Source organism: Hyperolius riggenbachi, chromosome 2 (genome assembly GCF_040937935.1).
Source record: "Hyperolius riggenbachi isolate aHypRig1 chromosome 2, aHypRig1.pri, whole genome shotgun sequence".
Taxonomy (NCBI): Eukaryota; Metazoa; Chordata; class Amphibia; order Anura; family Hyperoliidae; genus Hyperolius; species Hyperolius riggenbachi.
In genome coordinates this window covers 91,621,009-91,641,213 of record NC_090647.1, presented here as the reverse complement: position 1 = coordinate 91,641,213, position 20,205 = coordinate 91,621,009, and the positions used below count along the sequence as shown (strand labels likewise).

General features: G+C 43.1%; 1 protein-coding gene across 9 annotated transcripts in view; it reads right to left on the bottom strand.

The window, feature by feature from the left end:
- Positions 1-20,205, bottom strand: part of FRY (FRY microtubule binding protein) — a 578,021-nt gene that overhangs the window by 46,153 nt on the left and 511,663 nt on the right. For 8 of the 9 annotated variants that reach the window (XM_068267046.1, XM_068267044.1, XM_068267045.1 and 5 more), the window contains 3 exons: positions 19,428-19,502; positions 17,580-17,750; positions 6,296-6,496 (listed from right to left, as the gene is read on the bottom strand). In XM_068267046.1, the coding sequence (XP_068123147.1) occupies positions 6,296-6,496; positions 17,580-17,750; positions 19,428-19,502 (447 nt within the window). The remainder of the gene's footprint in view (positions 1-6,295; positions 6,497-17,579; positions 17,751-19,427; positions 19,503-20,205) is intronic. The other variant, XM_068267039.1, reaches the window with a different exon arrangement.

Sequence of the window (20,205 nt, the reverse complement as noted above, 5' to 3'; positions counted from 1 at the left end):
CCCGAGGGGGGGGGGAGGGGAAGCAGTGCCCCAGTGTAGCACTGCCCATGGATGGACCATATATGCATGCCACTAGCGTAAACCTTGGAGTGTGATCTGCAAATAATCGTCCCAAAATGGGAAATGCCCTTCCTGACTGTGTTTTAAATGTGAAAGCTTCTCAACGGTCATCATGTTTTTTGTTTAACGATTCAGACAACAAGTACTCAACTTAAGAGCTGTATTCTGCATGTATTTTACACGTGGCATCTTTGTTTCATCTACAGCCAATAAGAGATGATTATGACTGTAGCGGGAGCAGAGCCAGGATATGTGGTGAGGAGAACCCGAGAAGCATTAGTACCCTGAGTGACCTAAAACCACTACAGCAGCCCTGGACAGCCTGACCTAACCAATTTTTTTTAAGTTGTAAGACTGATGCATGCTGTCTATGAATATTTCATGTAATATCCTTTATGCTACAAATCCCTCCAGAGAATAGTTACTATAAACGTTGAAAAAGCAATAAAGACGTCTAAGGGAAAAAAAAATTCTAAAAAGAAATTTACATCAATCTATTTTATTTCAAAATTTTGTTTTTGTTTGATATTTTTCTTCATGTTGAAATTAAGCAATCAGAACCTTTTTCAATAGTCCAAACTATTGCGCACAAACAGAAAGCACACATCAGTGACACTATGTACTTGGCACAAAGGCAAAAGCCTGCCTTTATATTAAAAGCTAAATAATGTATGGCTTTTTTATATACATTTCTTCAGGGCAGGCCCTTCACAATTTTAACCACTTCGCATCCTACCTACAGTATATTCACGTCATTGTAAATGGCTCTTGAAAGCCACATGATGTGAATATAAGTCAGTTCCCATTAATGAGCAGTGTGTGTGCTAGCACACGTCTGGGCTCATTAACCCCCCTCCCTCTAACTACACTAATTAAGGATGCCCTCCCAGGGGTCCGATCCTCCAACCCCCGGCCCGATCCCCTGTAATTTAGTATTCCCCCCCCCCCTCCTTCTTCCCCCATGCTGCGATCGGGCAGCATTGAGGATGAGCATGTGAACAACATACCTCACCTCGTTCCAGCGCGATCAGCCTACCCTCCGTGCATTACCGCTGCCTGTGTCATTATGCCGAACAGATCGGGTCCCGGCTTGACGACGTCACCATTTGGCATAGTGACACAGGCAGCGGTAATGCACGGAGGGGACACTGATCACGCGCTGGAACGAGGCAAGGTGAGTGGTTTACATGCTAATCCTCCATGCTGCCTGCCCGATTGCAGCATGGAGGTGAGGGGAGGGGGGCATAATGGTTATCTGGGGGCTATCTAAGAGGGAGAGTCAGCAGGATCATTACGCACTATATATGGGGGGGGGGCAATGACAAAGGGACACATCTGATTATCTATGGGGAGGGGGGGGGGGGGAGAATACAGCGGCACACCTGGCGATCTATGGGGGGGTCAAGGGGGCAAATATATATCTTTTATACTGGGGGAGGGGCTGATAAGGGGCACATCTGGCTATACTGGGGGGATAAAGGGGGACACCTGGCTATCCATGGGGGAGGTGGAATAGAGGGTACATCTGATTACCTATTGGAGGGGAAAAACAAAGGGAGGAATAAAGGGGCACACCTGGCTATCTAAGGGGGGCGGAGGGTAATAAAGTGGCACATCTTGCTAACTACAGGGGTGGGAGCTAATAAATGGACTTAGTAGTTTAGACATGTATGCCGTGAGGGTATATTACTGTTATTTTGGAGAATACGGCTTGTAATTGCTAGTAAAGTACAAAGCAACAAAATGGAAAAAATACACCTTTATTTACAAATATTATATTGTCGCCATACATTGTACTAGGAAGAGAATTGTTGAAATAAACAGGACATATGGACTAATACAATATGTGGGCTTGATCTACAGTAATACTTTTTATTTTTAAACCGTAATGCCTGAAAACTGAATAATGACTTTTTTCATTTTTTTCCTCCTTATTCACTTCACAATGATTATTGGGGAAAGCTGGAGGGAATCCCACCTGAAATTTATACACAAGGCAAAAGTGTGCCTATCCTGACGCAGACATATTTCATTGTGTGTGGAGTTGCCCAGTAATAGTAGATTTTGGAAAAAAGTACTAAAGTATATTAAGCAAATGTGTAAAATCAAACTGGACCTAGTACCACTATTGTTATTATTTAATTATGAAGAACCTCCCTCGTCATTAGAAGGCAATCACCAATCTACTCAAAAATGTATGAGCAAACTAGCTCATTTGACCATAATCACGGCTCGAAAAGTAATCTTCAATAAATGGATATATTCAAGTATCCCCTCAACCTGGAACGTGAAAGAGGAACTCTTACATCTATTCCAGCTGGACAAATTGGACGCAATGAGCCATAAAGACAAAAAAGCAAAGACTTTCTTCAAGAAATGGAAATTATTCATTTTAATGACGCACTCTCAACAGGATATCAAAAACTTGATGGAACATTTTAAATATACTAAGTGGTACTTAAAGAGTAACTGTCAGGCTGCAAAAGCTAATTTAAACCTCTATTCTCCTGTGTTAAACAGTTTAGAAGGCAGCCAAAAAGGCAATACTGAAGTTAAAAATCTCTCTTACTTTGATGTTTGCTTAACAGCAAGGTTCGTTATTCCCAAGCTCCTAAGGAGGCCGACAGGAAGCATAACAGATACTGCAAAGCATGCTGGGGCTGCTTCTTTTCCCCACTGCACTCCCTTGGTCCTCCCCTTCATTTCCCTATCCCGCCCTAAGACTGCTTTCACAGTGAGAAGTTACAGGCTCATGTTATAGCAGTTCGTATCTTGCACCCCAGCTCACAACACTGAAAAATCAATGTGCTGTTCACAGGGCACATGTTCAGTTAGAATATACTGCAGGAGTCCGCTACTGTGCCTAGCCACATGGCTAATTAATATTCACTGCACAGTAGTGTTGTCCGGATCATGAACCATTAGGATCTTTGATCCTGATCTTTTTTGTGAGTCGAATAATCAGCAAGCAGGGTAAGGGAGGATATTACATCACAACTGGCTTCATACAAGACAGACAAACATGGAACCTGCCATGAGCTGTCAGGAGCATCATTCTCTGCAAATACTATATAAAAATTCTGTGAAATCCAAACGTGGACAGTGAAATGCATATGTAATGTAAGTACAGCCAATATTTAGCTACTGATATATGTGTTTTTTTTTTCTCTGAGACCCTATACCTAACAGCTCCTCTTTAACGGAACACTTGTGGGGCACGTTGGGGAAACTAGATATTTCTTGAAATTCTTTGTTACAAAAGATAAGGTTAACTGGTCGGGAATGACAGGGGGGAGGGATGCCTTTGGGAAGGTTTATTGGGGGTTAATCTATATAAGAATATACATTTCAGTTATATGTACGGATTATTTTAAAATGATTACTTTTATTAATATTTTATAAAAGACAACTGTACAATATTGTATGTGGATTGACACAATGGGGTGTTACTCAGTTAAAATTCAAATAAAATTTGTAAAAAAAAATAATAAAAAAATGCATTCAAAGTAAAATAATACTTCGCAAAAAGTACCACCCAGAGAAATCCTAATTGGTGGCAAAAAGAAAGCCAGTTATTGGCTAATGAATGGGAGACCTGGGAAATGTAGAAAATTGCTTGCGTTTTTTAGGGGGAAAACCCCAGGGTAGGGAACTGGATAGGGGAAGTTATACACACCATAGAGTGTGGCCCATATGGTTCTGGGTGCTCAGACCCAACAGTAACTGGATAACCGCTAGATTAGAAAAGTATATGGTCGGCACGCCAATCAAAAGTAAACTGTCTTTAATGCTGCACACTACAATATTGCAACGTTTCGAGACAACGATGTGTCTCTTTCTCAAGGACAATAATGCCAAAGCAAAAGTGCACTCCTGGTGAGAAAGCGTGGTGTGCAGCAGACACCCATGTGTGCATATCAAGCTTTCTCTCCAGGAGTGCACTTTTGCTTTGATGGTTTACTTTTGATTGGAATACCATTTACTCTCCTTAATAATATCAGACAAGACACAGAACATTTATATTGTGTTTTTCTCCTGGAATTCAGACATACTGGAAATGCTGTAACATAAAGGGGGGTTCAGCTCTAAGGTGTCACTGGGACACGTACTGCAATCACAGAGGACACCTGACACAGTACTGAGGATTCTGGCAGCAAGGCACAGTGCTGTTCTGTGGACACCTGACACAGCACTGAGGATTCTGGCAGCAAGGCACAGTGCTGTTCTGTGGACACCTGACACAGCACTGAGGATTCCGGCAGCAAGGCACAGTGCTGTTCTGTGGACACCTGACACAGCACTGAGGATTCTGGCAGCAAGGCACAGTGCTGTTCTGTGGACACCTGACACAGCACTGAGGATTCCGGCAGCAAGGCACAGTGCTGTTCTGTGGACAACTGACACAGCACTGAGGATTCTGGCAGCAAGCCACAGTGCTGTTCTGTAGACACCTGAAACAGCACTGAGGATTCTGGCAGCAAGCCACAGTGCTGTTCTGTGGACACCTGACACAGCACTGAGGATTCCGGCAGCAAGGCACAGTGCTGTTCTGTGGACAACTGACACAGCACTGAGGATTCTGGCAGAAAGCCACAGTGCTGTTCTGTGGACACCTGACACAGCACTGAGGATTCCGGCAGCAAGGCACAGTGCTGTTCTGTGGACAACTGACACAGCACTGAGGATTCCGGCAGCAAGGCACAGTGCTGTTCTGTGGACACCTGACACAGCACTGAGGATTCCGGCAGCAAGGCACAGTGCTGTTCTGTGGACAACTGACACAGCACTGAGGATTCTGGCAGCAAGCCACAGTGCTGTTCTGTGGACACCTGAAACAGCACTGAGGATTCTGGCAGCAAGCCACAGTGCTGTTCTGTGGACACCTGACACAGCACTGAGGATTCCGGCAGCAAGGCACAGTGCTGTTCTGTGGACACCTGACACAGCACTGAGGATTCCGGCAGCAAGCCACAGTGCTGTTCTGTAGACACCTGACACAGCACTGAGGATTCCGGCAGCAAGGCACAGTGCTGTTCTGTGGACACCTGACACAGCACTGAGGATTCCGGCAGCAAGGCACAGTGCTGTTCTGTGGACACCTGACAAAGCACTGAGGATTCCGGCAGCAAGGCACAGTGCTGTTCTGTGGACACCTGACAGCACTGAGGATTCCGGCAGCAAGGCACAGTGCTGTTCTGTGGACACCTGACACAGCACTGAGGATTCCGGCAGCAAGGCACAGTGCTGTTCTGTGGACACCTGACACAGCACTGAGGATTCTGGCAGCAAGGCACAGTGCTGTTCTGTGGACACCTGACAGCACTGAGGATTCCGGCAGCAAGGCACAGTGCTGTTCTGTGGACACCTGACACAGCACTGAGGATTCTGTCAGCAAGGCACAGTGCTGTTCTGTGGACACCTGACACAGCACTGAGGATTCCGGCAGCAAGGCACAGTGCTGTTCTGTGGACACCTGACAGCACTGAGGATTCCGGCAGCAAGGCACAGTGCTGTTCTGTGGACACCTGACAAAGCACTGAGGATTCCGGCAGCAAGGCACTGTGCTGTTCTGTGGACACCTGACACAGCACTGAGGATTCCGGCAGCAAGGCACTGTGCTGTTCTGTGGACACCTGACACAGCACTGAGGATTCCGGCAGCAAGGCACAGTGCTGTTCTGTGGACACCTGACACAGCACTGAGGATTCTGTCAGCAAGGCAGGATATGGCAGCAAGGCACAGTGCTCTTCAGTGGACTTGTTAAATTTTAATGTAATACATTTGAATATAAGTCCATAACTGCACACACAGGAGTCTCAATGGAAATAGATGATGTGAAGGTGGTCAATAATGATCCAACTTCTAGCGAAAAATTGTTTGAGCGATCAGATCATTCTGATCAGAAGTGAAATATTGTAATACATCGTTCATTTCACCAACAACGAACCAATCTTTGCTTCCTCTCTATCACAACCGACAAAAAATTTAATTTTGGTTTGACGAAAATCCAATCAGACTGCTGTTTTTATAATCGTTTGAAATCGATTGTGTCCATCAACGGAGATTATTTACAACCAATCCAGTCACATTCGATCAGAATTATCTGATCGCTCAAACAATTTTACGCTACAAATTAGACGGTTAGTGGCCACCTTTTGGTTTACGAAGCCAAAGAAAAGGCTGTCAGTATGTCCCAAGCAGTATTCATCCCCATCAGCAGTGACATATCACTTACTAAGTCAGAGGTCTCCAGGATTTGACTTGTCGTGAGGTCCTCCTCTTCTGAAGACTCGTCCGAGTCATCCCGGTTCATTTTGCTCAGGCTGTGCGTGCTTCCTGACAGCTGGCTCTCCTCCAAGAGCTGCATATCGCACTTGTCTAGGCTGTCCAGGGAACGCCTGCGGACTCCCCAGTTGAAATTGTCCATGCTTTCTCCCTGAAATCACAAGCAGCAGAAGCTGAGGAGACCAAACTGCACCGACACATCCACACAATCCTATATGAGCAGCCACAAATATTTTCCCAAGTGAAAATTATTTTCTTATCTACAATCGTGAAATAGTCTTTCACCCGAAAGACAACAATGTCCTGGCCTGGGCGTATGCAAGTGCTTTTATCTGGATGTTCCCATTCCTTCTCTGAAGACGACTGCCATGCAGACCCACCCAGTGCCTAAGTGTTTAATGAGATGTCATACGAATAAGTATGTTTCTCTGGCTACTCTTCAAAGCTCCTGGATTTTCATGAGATCAGCAAATGTATGGGCTGCATGTTCCCACAGCTTATAGCCAGCCACTAGCACAGTCACAGTGAATCAAGTTACAATTCTCGGATTCAGAATCTTTGCTGGCTGCTACTTCCAGCCAAGAGTTGTATATAATCACGTAAAACCCCCAGCGGCTCTCCGGGCAGCTTTCAGTGTGCGGTTTGGAGACACAGCACTGTTTTAGAAACAGTCTTCCTGTACCTCCTTCTTCAAACAATGGACAATGTGCTAATTGCTTGATATGTTTGAAAAAGGAAGTGAACACGCAAATAATGGAAAGCAGAAATCAGTTTGTGTTAGGCGGTTGCTAGCTTTTTGGACATCACACAGGCTTGGTAAACAAGGCAGCAGACTGCAACACAGTGACTGGTAAAAGGTTATTTCCTATTGGCTGAATAGGTTTAAAGCCTCAATTATTATTTTTATTTTAGGTTTTGGCTCGAGTAGCAAAGCATTCAAACTCCTGAAAGGATTGTACTGATGTCTGCGTCCCTAATAAAGGAATTTCACCTCACTTCCTGCTGTTGTGACAGTTGTTACAGAAAGAGTGCGAGTTGGATCTCAAAATTGTATTAGTTTGCACCAAAACAGGAGTTGGGGCAGGCCCGGATTTACCTCATAGGGGCCTATAGGCACAGATGACCTGGCATCTTAGACTCCTACCCCTAATAAGTAGCTACAGGTATATATTAGGTAGCCAGAGGTACCCTCAATATTAAGTAGCTAGAGGTGCGCTTGACCGAAGGGACATCCCGTCAGTGGAATGCCGAGAGCAGGGTGAGTAACCTCACATTTAAACTCTTCATCTGGATTCTGCATAGGGAAGGAGGGAGGGAGGCACTCAGGGAGGGAAGTGAGCCGCCTTTCTATCATCTGGCGCCTGTAGGCACGTGCCTACACTGCCTTATGGTAAATCCGGCCCTGGTTGGGGGGGTTGAATGGCTAGGGATGATATATGTACTTGTGACAACAGTGACTTCCCTGCCATGAGAGAGTGCCCATCGTCCTGCCATTGTGCACCACTTGCCGGATGCCATTTGCTCATGCTCCTCCCTGTCACTGCCCTGACCCTCTACACAGAACAGTACGTGCTGATGGGCTATAGCTGGGCAGTGTGGCTGTACAGTGCTTCTGCCCTGAAATGTTCCCCTAATGCTAGGTACACACCAATTTATACATTCAATTTCCTGGCAGATCGACAGGTCAATACAATTATTTTTGATGTCCATTTAGCTCCCAATCAAAAACAGGATCGATTTTGTGCAGTAGTGATCAGAAAATCTATCCCTTTATCAATTGGGAGCTGATCGTACGTGTCAGAAATAATAGCTTTGACCAGTTGATCTGCCGGGAAATTAAATGGTGTGTCCTTGGAAATTATCGAGCAATGATCATTAAGGACTACATCTATTTTTCATTGTGTACAGATTATTTAATTGTGTGGAAACTGTATAACTCTCCTGGAGTACAACTGGGATCTAGCCCTGTCACAAGGTATTGCTAGGGTGCTTTCATTAAAACTTTCTCCCTCTCACAACTGTTTTCCTCTGGATACTTGCATACTGTTACGTTCATTAGCTGCCCTCTAGACTATGGTATAGATATTAGAATTGTGAACCCTGCTAGGAGACAGCTGTGAACGATTTAATTCACTAAGTCAAGTGCTGCAGAGCATGTGTCAACATTACATGAACAACCACGTATACATAGTTACATAGTCACCTGGGTTGAAAAAAGACATACGTCCATCGGGTTCAACCAGAGAACAAAGCACAACACCAGCCTGCTCCTTCACATATCCCTGTTGATCCAGAGGAAGGTGAAAAACCCTTAAAAGGCATGGTCCAATTAGCCCCAAAAGGGAAAAAATTCCTTCCCGAGTCCAGATGGCAATCAGATAAAACCCCTGGATCAACATCACTGGGCATTACCTGGATCAACATCATTGGGCATTTACAAACATTTTTTTTTCATGGCCAGCTGACCTTCACTACTTTCGATCTGATGCTCAATTCTAGTGAATGGAGATCTGGATCAGCAATTTAGGAGAGTTAAAGCAATAAGGGTTGGTTTCCATTACAAAGTGATGCGAATGCGGCTACCTAGCCGCATCGCATCACTTCCACCGCCGGCGCATCACGTCCGCATCTCCCGATGCGGAAGTCAATGGAGGAGATGGGACGCGGATGCGGCCGTGCGAGAATCTGCAGCATGCTGCAGATTCTCGGATCGTTCCGCACAACATGCACGCGGTGGAAACCCTTCCATTGCCGTGCATGTGTTTCAGCACACCTGCGGTGCGATGCAGCTATGTAGCCGCATCGCACCGTTCCTAGTGGAAACGGGCCCTTATTGCTTATTAAAAAAAAAGTTAAAAAAATCACCCCTTTAAAAATCAGTTGTGTGTGGTCTTGTGTTAGTTGTGGAGAGAATCCGAACACATAACAAAAAGTTGTTTAGGTGATACCTTTAATGACTAACTGTACAATATTTCTTTGCAAGCTTTCAAAACTTTCTTCTTCAGGCATGTTTCAGAACTGGATCAGTAGCAATAGTTCTGATCAAGTTCTGTAATATGCCTGAAGAAGAAACTTTAAAGTTTTGAAAGCTTGCAAATTATGTAGATAGAAAAAAACAAAGTCTTGTAAAAGTAATACCTTTTAATGGCTAACTGATAAAATTAAATAATGTAAGCTTTCTGGGATCTAGTCCCCTCCTTCAGGCATATTTCCAGATGTAGGCTGAAGTAAAGAAAAAATGCCTTAAAAGGGCTCTAGTGTGAAAGATCCCTTAGTCATTAAAGATATCACCTAAACAACTTTTGCTGTCATGTCTTTGGACCCTTTAAGAATGCGACAATATTAAGCAAGTGATCTAATTTTTGAAATGGGCAAAAAAAAAAAAAAAAAACATCAAAAAGCTAACAGGCCATATTTTCCATTAAGCCTATAAACCTATACTTGTGTTACACTGAAACTCTGAGGAATATTTTTCATTTTAGTAACAAAATGAGTATGGGAAGGATTTTATTGCAGTTTGTGACTCAGATGAAGAGATTTACCCTCTTGCTCTCACTAGAGCTTTGTTGTGGGTAAAAAAGTAAGTTGTGGGTGAGAAAGACAAATAGAAACAACAACAAAAAAATAAATCTCATTTTCCAATCCCCTTCTACACTACTAAGAGAAACATTTATTCCGCTTTGTATCCTCACTTGAGAGATTTCATATCACGTCCTGTTTGTGAAGAGTACGTCAAAGCAAAAGGAAGTGAGCAGAAGTCTCCACAACTGGAACCCAGACACTAGTAATCTGACTGAGGTCATAAGCCTTCCCCACTTTGGTAAAAATAAAAAGTTTACAGAAAAATTCACTTAAATCATTTGGTTGAGGTTCTGTGAAAACATAACCCGCAGCTCCCAACTGTGCCTTTATCAGAGGGACAGTCCCTCTTTGGGATCCCACTGTCCCTCTTTGTTCATCATTTGTCCATCTTTGAGGACTTATGTACAAATCTGTGTTAATATACAGTGGGATGGGAAGGTTTGGGCAACCTTGTAAATTATCATGATTTTCCTGTATAAATTGTTGGTTGTTATGATAAAAAATGTCCGTTAAATATATCATATAGGAGACACACACAGTGATATTTGAGAAGTGAAATGAAGTTTATTGGATTTACAGAAAGTGCGCAATAATTGTTTATATAAAATTAGGCAGGTGCATAAATGTGGGCATTGTTTTCATTTTATTGATTCCAAAACCTTTAGAACTAATTATTGGAACTCAAATTGGCTTGGTAAGCTCAGTGACCCCTGGCCTACATACACAGGTGAATGCAAGTATGATAAAGAGTACCGGTATTTAAGGGGGTAAATTGTAAGTTTTCCTCCTCTTAATTTTCTTTGAAGAGTAGCAACATGGGGATCTCAAAACAACTCTCAAATGACCTGAAGACAAAGATTGTTCACCATCATGGTTTAGGGGAAGGATACAGAAAGCTGTCTCAGAGATTTCAGCTGTCTGTTTCCACAGTTAGGAACATATTGAGGAAATGGAAGACCACAGGCTCAGTTCAAGTTAAGGCTTGAAGTGACAGACCAAGAAAAATCTTGGATAAACAGCGACGAATGGCGAGAACAGTCAGAGTCAACCCACAGACCAGCGCTAAAAGACCTACAACATCATCTTGCTGCAGATGGAGTCCCTGTGCATCGTTCAACCATTCGGCACACTTTACACAAGGAAATGCTATATGCGAGAGTGATGCAGAGGAAGCCTTTTCTCTACCCACAGTACAAACAGAGCTGCTTGAGGTAGGCTAAAGCACATTTGGACAAGCCACCTTCATTTTGGAATAAGGTGCTGTGGACTGATGAAACTAAAATTATGTTATTTGGGTATAACAAGGGGCATTATGCATGGAGGAAAAACAACACAGGATTCCAAGAAAAACACCTGCTACCTGCAGTAAAATATGGTGGTGGTTCCATCATGCTGTGGGGCTGTGTGGCCAGTGCAAGGACTGGGAATCTTGTAAAAATTGAGGGACGCATGGATTCCACTCAGTATTAGCAGATTCTGGAGACCAATGTCCAGGAATCAGTAACAAAGCTGAAGCTGCGCCGGGGCTGGATCTTTCAACAAGACAACGACCCTAAACACTGCTCAAAATCCACTAAGGCATTCATGCAGAGGAACAAATGAAACATTCTGGAATGGCCATCTCAGTCCCCAGACCTCAATATAATTGAAAATTTGTGGTGTGAGTTAAAGAGAGCTATCCATGCTTGGAAGCCATCAAACCTGAATGAACTAGAGATGTTTTGTAAAGAGGAATGGTCCAAAATACCTTCAACCAGAATCCAGACTCTCATTGGAACCTACAGGAAGCATTTAGAGGCTGTAATTTCTGCAAAAGGAGGATCTACTAAATATTGACTTCATTTCCTTTTTGTGGTGCCTAAATTTATGCACCTGTCTAGTTTTGTTTAAACAATTATTGCACACTTTCTGTAAATCCAATAAACTTCATTTCCCTTCTCAAGTATCACTGTGCGTGTCTCCTATATGATATTTTTTATTGACATTTTTAATTGTAACAACCAACGATTTATACAGGAAAATCATGACAATTAACAAGGTTGCCCAAACTTTCGCATCCCACTGTAAGTATTTTTCGACTAAAACTGAATTTTCAACTTAAAACTTTATTTCCATCCTTAAAATTGATATATTTCCTAATTTGAAATGTTAATATGAAGAAAAACTAATGCTGTTAGAAAGACCAGTGTGGTTTGAATGCTAAAATTACATCTTTTGCTTATGAATTTTTAGTGGTATGCATGGCTAGGTGTGTGAAAGGGCGTGATTAGAGGCGTGGCAGGGTGTATGTCTAAAACAGTCCCTCTTTCTCATCTCAGTAAGTTGTGAGGTATGTATGTATAACCCATGACTTTCCCTTATAAGGAGAAATGCTGAAATCCGTAAGAAATGCAAGAGTGGAGACACCTTTTAACATGTTAGCACACTTACATGTAAACACTTACATGTAAACAGTTACTCTGCTATACTACAATATCTGCCGCGTCATATAGGCCATTTTGTAACGTAGTGCCATTTAACATTTTTCATCCTATTGCTGTTACTTGATGAAAATCATGACAACAGAATACGGTTTGGTGTAAAACATAACCCGAATTCTCTGCTCTTGTTTTGCCTCACTGATTCATAAGTCTACACATGCAAGAAATAAGACCTTCACACATTCATATAAAAAAAATAAGCATCTCTAGATAAATATACTATGTGTACATATATGGTGTCTGAAACAATCACTCCCATCTTGCTAACAGCTGAGAGCTAAGCAAGGTGCTTTCTCATCAAAGCATGCAGAGCTGCTGAGTCTGACCCGAGAAAAAAACCCAGAGTAATCACAGACATGTTTGTGTAATACAGTTTGTTAAAGTACTTCATTTATGTAGAAATTTGACGAGGACTGTATTTTTCTTTGGCAAAGATGAAATATGCTTTTAGTGCAGTTAAAATATCTTAACATGAAGCTCACAACAATAAGGCAATGTATTTCCATTGTTGAAATTAACCCTGTTTTAAGATACTGGCACGTTACGCCTGTTCACATTACGCATAAAAAACTCTTCCTGACTAGCCTACACTTTCACGCTGATCGTTTAAGGAGGTGCAGATAATCTGCACAAAAGGAGTGCAGAATAAACAATTTACAATCAAGGGAGACATTTTTCAGAAACCAACCGAACATTTCAAAGGCAAATTTTGCTCACTACTGACAGTTTAGTAGGAGTATAGGCACAAAGTAATAGCCTATACCATGCATACTAGGTATGACATATTGCTATTACAAAACAAGGGTAAAATCAATAATGCAAGTACCGGTATATTGTTTATTGATCAAGGCTCCAAATTAGAAAATTTCAAAGTGAGTGTAAAGCTCCCCCCCTTTCACAAAAGTTAGATACTTACCTATGGACAGGGAAGGCTCTGGGTCTTATAGAACCTTCCCACTCTTCTTTGTACTCCTCGTTCCAGCGCAGTCGTCACCCCATTTAATTGAATGCCTCGGGTGGGTTTGGAAGCACTCATGTACACGCTCACGCATGTACAGTACGGAGCCGCCTGTCTACAGAAGCACTCAGGGAAACTATTGCTTTGAAGCCCACAGACGGGGGTGAGAGCGCTGGAACGAGTGGAGCAAGAGAATACAGGGAAGGGCTCTATGGTATCCAGAGTCTTCCCAGTCCATAGGTAAGTATCTGACTTTATTTTTTTGGGCTTTACATTTACTTTAAGTAGACGTAAAGGACATCCAAGCTAAAAGAAAAGTTAAGCTTTACTTAAGGTAGCCATACACTGGTCGATTTGCCATCAGATTCGACCAACAGATAGATCCCTCTCTGATCGAATCTGATCAGAGAGGGATCGTATGGCTGCCTTTGCTGCAAACAGATTGTGAATCGATTTCAGCATGAAACCGATCGCAATCTGTGGAGCTGCCGCCGCTGCCTGCCTGCCAGCTATACAATACCTGATCTGGCCGGCGCAACTCCACCGGTCTCCGCTGTCTTCTTTTCCACGCTGGTCTCCGGTCCGGCTGGCTTGCTTCACTGAACTTCCTGCCGGGGAAGTTTAAACAGTAGAGGGCGCTCTACTGTTTAAACTTCCTGCTGGGACAGGAAGTTCAGTGAAGCTGCAGCCCTGGAGCGGAGAAGAAGACAGCAGAGACCGGGGGAGTCGCAGTGGCCGGAACAGGTAATGTATCTCTGCTGTATTGCGTTGGTCGTCGGGCATTCGAACGCCGCTATTGACGCACTCCCGACCCGCCGGTGGATCGAGAAAAATCTTCAGCGCGGACAGATCGACGGGAATCGATTGATTTTGGACGGAAATCGATTGTTCTGTCAGTGTTTGCGCAATGATTTCACAGCAGATTTGATCACAGTGATCGAATCTGCTGTATATTAGCAGGAAAATCGTTAGGTGTATGGACCCCTTTACCTGGGGCTTTTTCTAGACACTAGAAGCCTATCTGGTCCAGCACTGCAGTTCCGCTGCTCTCCAGTGCACCACTACTCCCTCCAAAAGATCCCTGACCGCAGGCTTCGGCACATGCATGGCCACATGCCTCTGTCTCTCGCACAAGATTGAGAGAGGCGCAGAAGCCCACCACCACAGCTGTGGTGTGGGGATCTTGCGGACAGGCTTGCGGCACACTGGAGGGCAGTGGAACTACAGAGAGGGAACACAGACTGCTGGGGCTGGAAAAAGCCCCAGGTAAGTAAAGTTTGACTTTTTTCTTTCAGCTCGGATATCTTTTAAGTATAAATATGCTATTGCTTAAAAGGTATTTGAGGTTTGTAATTACACTATGACCATCTGCCAAGCTAACCCTGCACTCTTTAAATTCATATGGAACGTAAAGTATTGCTTCTGTTTTGCAGGAAAAACATCCCCACTAGTAATTTGCCAAAACCACAGCAAAACTATTTTCATGCCACTACGATTACATTTTAGGTGAGGAAATCATGCAGCTAAGAGACTCCGCCCCCTCTGGCAAAGGCTCCAGTGTGGCTACCGTGTGCTATGAGAGAAATCTGGACATGGACAGGCAGTGGCTGCAATGGCAACAAGCACTTTCACGTTTAGAAGAATATATCTTACCTGGAGCTCCTGGTTGGCAGATATAACAAATAAGAACAAAACAAAAAAATGAAGAGAGAAACTGTTTTAAGTCTCTAGAGAAAATATCCACCACAGTAACACAGGTTTGTTATAGTATTATAGGAGTAACATGGTTATGAGAAAACATTCAAACACTGAACACATCTAAGCTGTCTAAAGACAGGCTTATAAAGTTGTATTAATAAAATAAGACATCAGAAAATGTTTTAAACACATAGGTTAGACCATTTTAGTTTGTAGTAGTTTATGGAGTAAATAGGACGTTGATAATAGTTACCGTAATTCATACTTCTTAAGTTATTCTTCACCCACCCACCTGCACCCATGACTAAATGTGGTGACTTCGGTGATCTACATGAGGCCCTGACCACAATGTGCAAGAACAGAAGTTGTATATACTGTAAAGGAAGATCACCAGCCCCGGTCTGCCCATGACGCCAAGTGAGGCGACTTCCTCAGGCGGCAGCACCAGACAGAAACAGGAAGTGAAGAGAGTGCCTGGCTAACCTATACTGGGGGCAATTGTACCTAGCTACCAACACTGGGAGCACCTATACCTGGCTATCTACCTATACTGAGGGTGTTTTATGGGGCTCACCGCAGCTATAACATGCAGTGCAAATTGTTGGGTGCTGTGCGATCATTCCAATTCCAGGTTTGCCTCAGACAGCAAAAAATCTAGAACCGTCCCTGAAGATCACCAATCAGTTCCATAAGCTGCTGTAGCAGCAATGTGGTCAGAAGCTTCCTAAGTAAATACAGTAATGTAGGCAGAATGGCGAGGGCCTGGGCACAGCAACACGTATCAGTGTGCAATATGGAGGGACATCAGACAGTACAGTCTGACGGGCACAATTTTGCAAAGCTGGGCAGTGCGTTGTGGTTACACGCTACTGCATGCATCATCTGTGCGCAATGCAGTGCTGTCCCAATCAATATAATTAAATCGGGTCGGTGCTGCAACACAAGTGACATGCATTTCTGTGCGGAGTAGGGCCAACAGCGTTGCACAACAATGCCAGAATGTGCCTGGGCCCCGAGTACTCCGTAAACTGTGTCCATGGAATATGTTGGGGCTTTATAAATCTATAATAATAATAATAAAAAATTGGATAAGCAACAATCCCAATTGTATTGCTGAATGCTCTAGCTATGATCTAGCTACTGATAATAAGTAAGGTTTCCTAAAAAAAAGCTCATTTCAAGTGTCAAGAATTGTGTTGGTGGCCTTCTGTGATCAGTTCAAACAGCCTCTTGGAAGAAGGTACTGAGTGATCTAAACCAGAATTTCAGTAGTGACTGCTGAAGGCACACACAAAGGGTCCTTCTGGTTGCCAAAGCCAAAATGGTATCTTTAGTAAGCAGATATTATCCGTGGCATTAATTCTCCTAGATAAGAGTGCTAAAATCAAACCTTCCCTGTTAAGCCCTGCCCCTTCCCCCACTGTGCCATGGCTGGTGCAAAATGCTCCACCACCATTCCTTGTAGATTGTGTAAGCTGAAGGACTGTTATTCTTACTCAGACCCATGTTGTGCTGTGATGTTGTGATGTTTTGGTCCAGAAAACAGCCTGTATCTTTTAGTCTTCAAAATCAGAGATGACTGGATTTTCTTGACACAGGCCCCTTGGGTGGGACCAGTTCAATCTCATTAGAGTTGTCTACTCAAATGGTTAATGTGATACATGCAATTATCTTATCCCTATTGCTCTAATACTATAAAATATATTAAAGTGATAATGCAACCATAGAATTATTCTATTGTGAACAGACTTATAATGAGCAAATATCTGTGTTCTCCATATTTGTAAATGGACACAGCTGTATAAAAACAGCTACCACATGGCACCTACAGCTAATTTTGTTAGGCTACGTTTCCACTTGAAGCACGCAAATCACATTTTTTGGGATGTGAAATTTGCAAGCAAAGAATGCAATTTTTACATGCGAATTAGCATGCGCATTTGCAAATAAATTTGCTTGTACGAATCTTACAAAGAAGAAAGTCCTGTTACTATAAACTGCGTATGCGAAAATGCGAAAATCACATCTCACACGATTTTTCTGCATGTGACGTCAGAAAAACAGTAACATGGTTGTCAGTTTTTTTTACTGGATACGAATTTCACATTTAGTGGAAACAGGCCAATAAGATTTCATTGCTGTGCTAATTTGTGTACCGAAAAAGTCAAATTCACACCTAGTGGAAACAGGAGCTTAATCTTCAGATCTGACCAACTGTCCACAAACTAATAAAATCTCCCTTCCTGGCAGCTAAGTTGCTCTGACTGACTTGTGGATAGTAGGGGTGGGCAATGCTCCAGGTTATATGTGAAGGCCTCCTTTCCATGTGAGAAAGGTCAACTGAGCACACAATAGACTAGAACTAGAAACTTAACAAATGATCTGAGGCCACCTTGTGGTAGCTGTACTCAAGCAGTATTGTTAGTTTATAAAAGGCAGGGAACACTAACAAACTTCCTTTATGATAAAGTTACCTCAGTGTTTCTATCCTAGCATAGCCATTTTGTGTCCCTTACCTCTCCATCTTCCAACTCCACATCCAGGAAGTCAAAATCCCTGAAGACGCGGAACTGTTGCTCACTGTTTGTGTCATCCATGATCTCTTGTTCTCGGATTGTATCCTCAGATGACACCAAACTGGTCTGATGCTCAAGTAAGTCCAGATCACCGCATGAGGAGAAGATGACCTGAGGACGGTAAAGTGGAATGAAAATGTGCACTAGAGAGAGCAGCTCCTTCTAACGGCTTCTCCTACTAATGCTGGCATCCAGCTTTTGCCTGTAAGGCTTTACAGTCCACACCTAATTCCTCTGCCTGTTATTTATAGATTGCACTTTAACTATTTATGTTGGACAGGTGCCTCCAGTCTTGAGCTGAACAAAGTGAGGGATTTCAAGCTAGAGGAACTTGTCTGAGGAAAAAGGACGGCTGCTTCCTTCAAGCAAGTCTCTTGGTATTGTGTAAATGTTTACATTAGGTAGTCCGAGCAGCAGAAAGCTGGATGGATGATAAGGATGAGAGGCAGAAACCATGACAAGTGGAAACAAGGAAAGCCACTGTTAGGAGTGGTGGAGGGAATGCTTACAGCCTCTGCTTGCTTCCATGTGCGAGACACAGTACTACTGAGCAAGCACCAGGACTTAATTATTGATGGATTGTAATAACTGCACATAGCCATTACTAGGCCTTACTGGCAATAGCGTCTGCTGAAACAACACAAACAATAACATGAGTAGCAGAAGAATGCAAGGAACTGAGGAGTGATTCCATTGGGCGGCAAATACCCTTCCTCCTCCAGACTGACAAGTAAACGAAGCTATTATAAAATGAGGACCAATATTATTTTAAATTAATATTATCAAATATTTAACGGATTATTAAATATTTTATTTTTAATATTATTTTAGATACAATGCAGTAAGTCATAGAGGTTATATTTTAGTGTGGTTAACTCCAGATGGTATGATTTTGGAGCTGAGGTGCCAGGCTAGAACGTTAACCCTTAAGGTGCCCAAATGGAATGTGTGCGGGATCAGGGTGTTTTTTTTTTCTTCATCTGATCGATTTGTTAAATCGGTGAAGGTTGCTTTGTGTGTGTGTGGCCAGTGTAAGAAAATCTAAAGCCGTTGTTTAGTTGTATTGAACATAATCAATTCAATTTAATCAATACCGTATTTTCTGGCTTTCATGTAGATAAGTTTTATTGCATTTACTGGACATGCACATGCACTGTACGGAGCCGCTCGTCTTCAAAAGTATGCAGCCAGTGGTGGAACAAGGAGATGCAGAGAGGAACGAGGAGTCTCTAAGGCAGGGGTGTCAAACTCAAATACAAAGTGGGCCAAAATTGTACACTGGGACCTAGTCGCGGGCCAATCTCCATGTCTACTGGCCACCTTCCTTCCTTATAAAATTCTCTGGTGTCTAGTGGTCCTCCCTCCCCTATTCAGTTATCTGGTGTCTAGAGACCCCCACCATCCCCTATACAGTTCCCTAGTGTTTAGTGCTTTCCCCCTACCTCCCCATATGGCTTTCCTGGTGTTCTAGGGCTTCAACTCCAATATAGCTTCCCTGGTGGTCTAGAGTGGGCCAAACATAATGCAAAGTGGGGAAACCACTTGAGGGCCAAATTTAATGGCTCTGAGGGCCAAATTTGACCCACAGGCTGGAGTTTGACATGTATTCTCTAAGGGATCCAGAACGGGAAGGTTATAAGTCTAAGGGATCCAGAGCCTTTCCTCCTCTTACATGTGCATCTACGGTAACTTTTTTCTTTTAGGCTTCAGTTGTCCTTTAACTTGGAATAAGTAGCAGCTCTGCCATGAGTTACACCACTAATGATAAGTTTGGGAAGGGATACTTACAGAAGGATTTTTGCTAAGTCCGACCTCCTGGCCGCACAGTGTAAGGACGTTCACCAACTTCTCCCTCGTTTTCTTCTTCAGCAAACAAAATTAAGCAAAACGAAAACACAAAAACAAAACCATCATAAACAAATGACTAATGCATAAAAAATGTGCACCACATATAGAGATTTTACATCCAGTTTGGAGGAATGTCTATGCCGACCCTGACACAAAACACCAGATGCTGGAATTTGTAGTTCAGCAGCGGCAGAAATGTGAGCTGCTGACAAAGCAACAATACGGGTACTTTCACACTGCATTGGTTGTGATGAAGTGCAACGGACAATATAAACACATTGCAACGTGATGTAATTATATTGTGATGGTGAGTTCACGATTTATGTGTCAGTGGTGCGGTGCAGCGAATTTCAGAATAACGCACAACATGCCATACATTTACTGGACAGCATGCCTGATTACAAGTATGTATTACAAGTATTACTTATCACTGTATGACGTACGAGAGGTATCAGCGCAGGAGACTTGGGCGCAGGATACAGCCAGTATATGGCTGATCCTGCTGCTGCACAAGTTCCCGGCCGTGATAAATACTATTCCCCCTCCAGGCCGCCATGGATAGTGCAGGAATGACATAATTTGGCTTCCAGCAATTGCTGGAAACCGAATTATTGTGTTTTAAAAGTAACTTCAGCTCCGTCTTCTCTCTTCTGATAGCGCCAAAGTTACTCCCTGTGCATCCAAGTCTCCTGCGCTAGATTCACTGTGTTCGACTGTA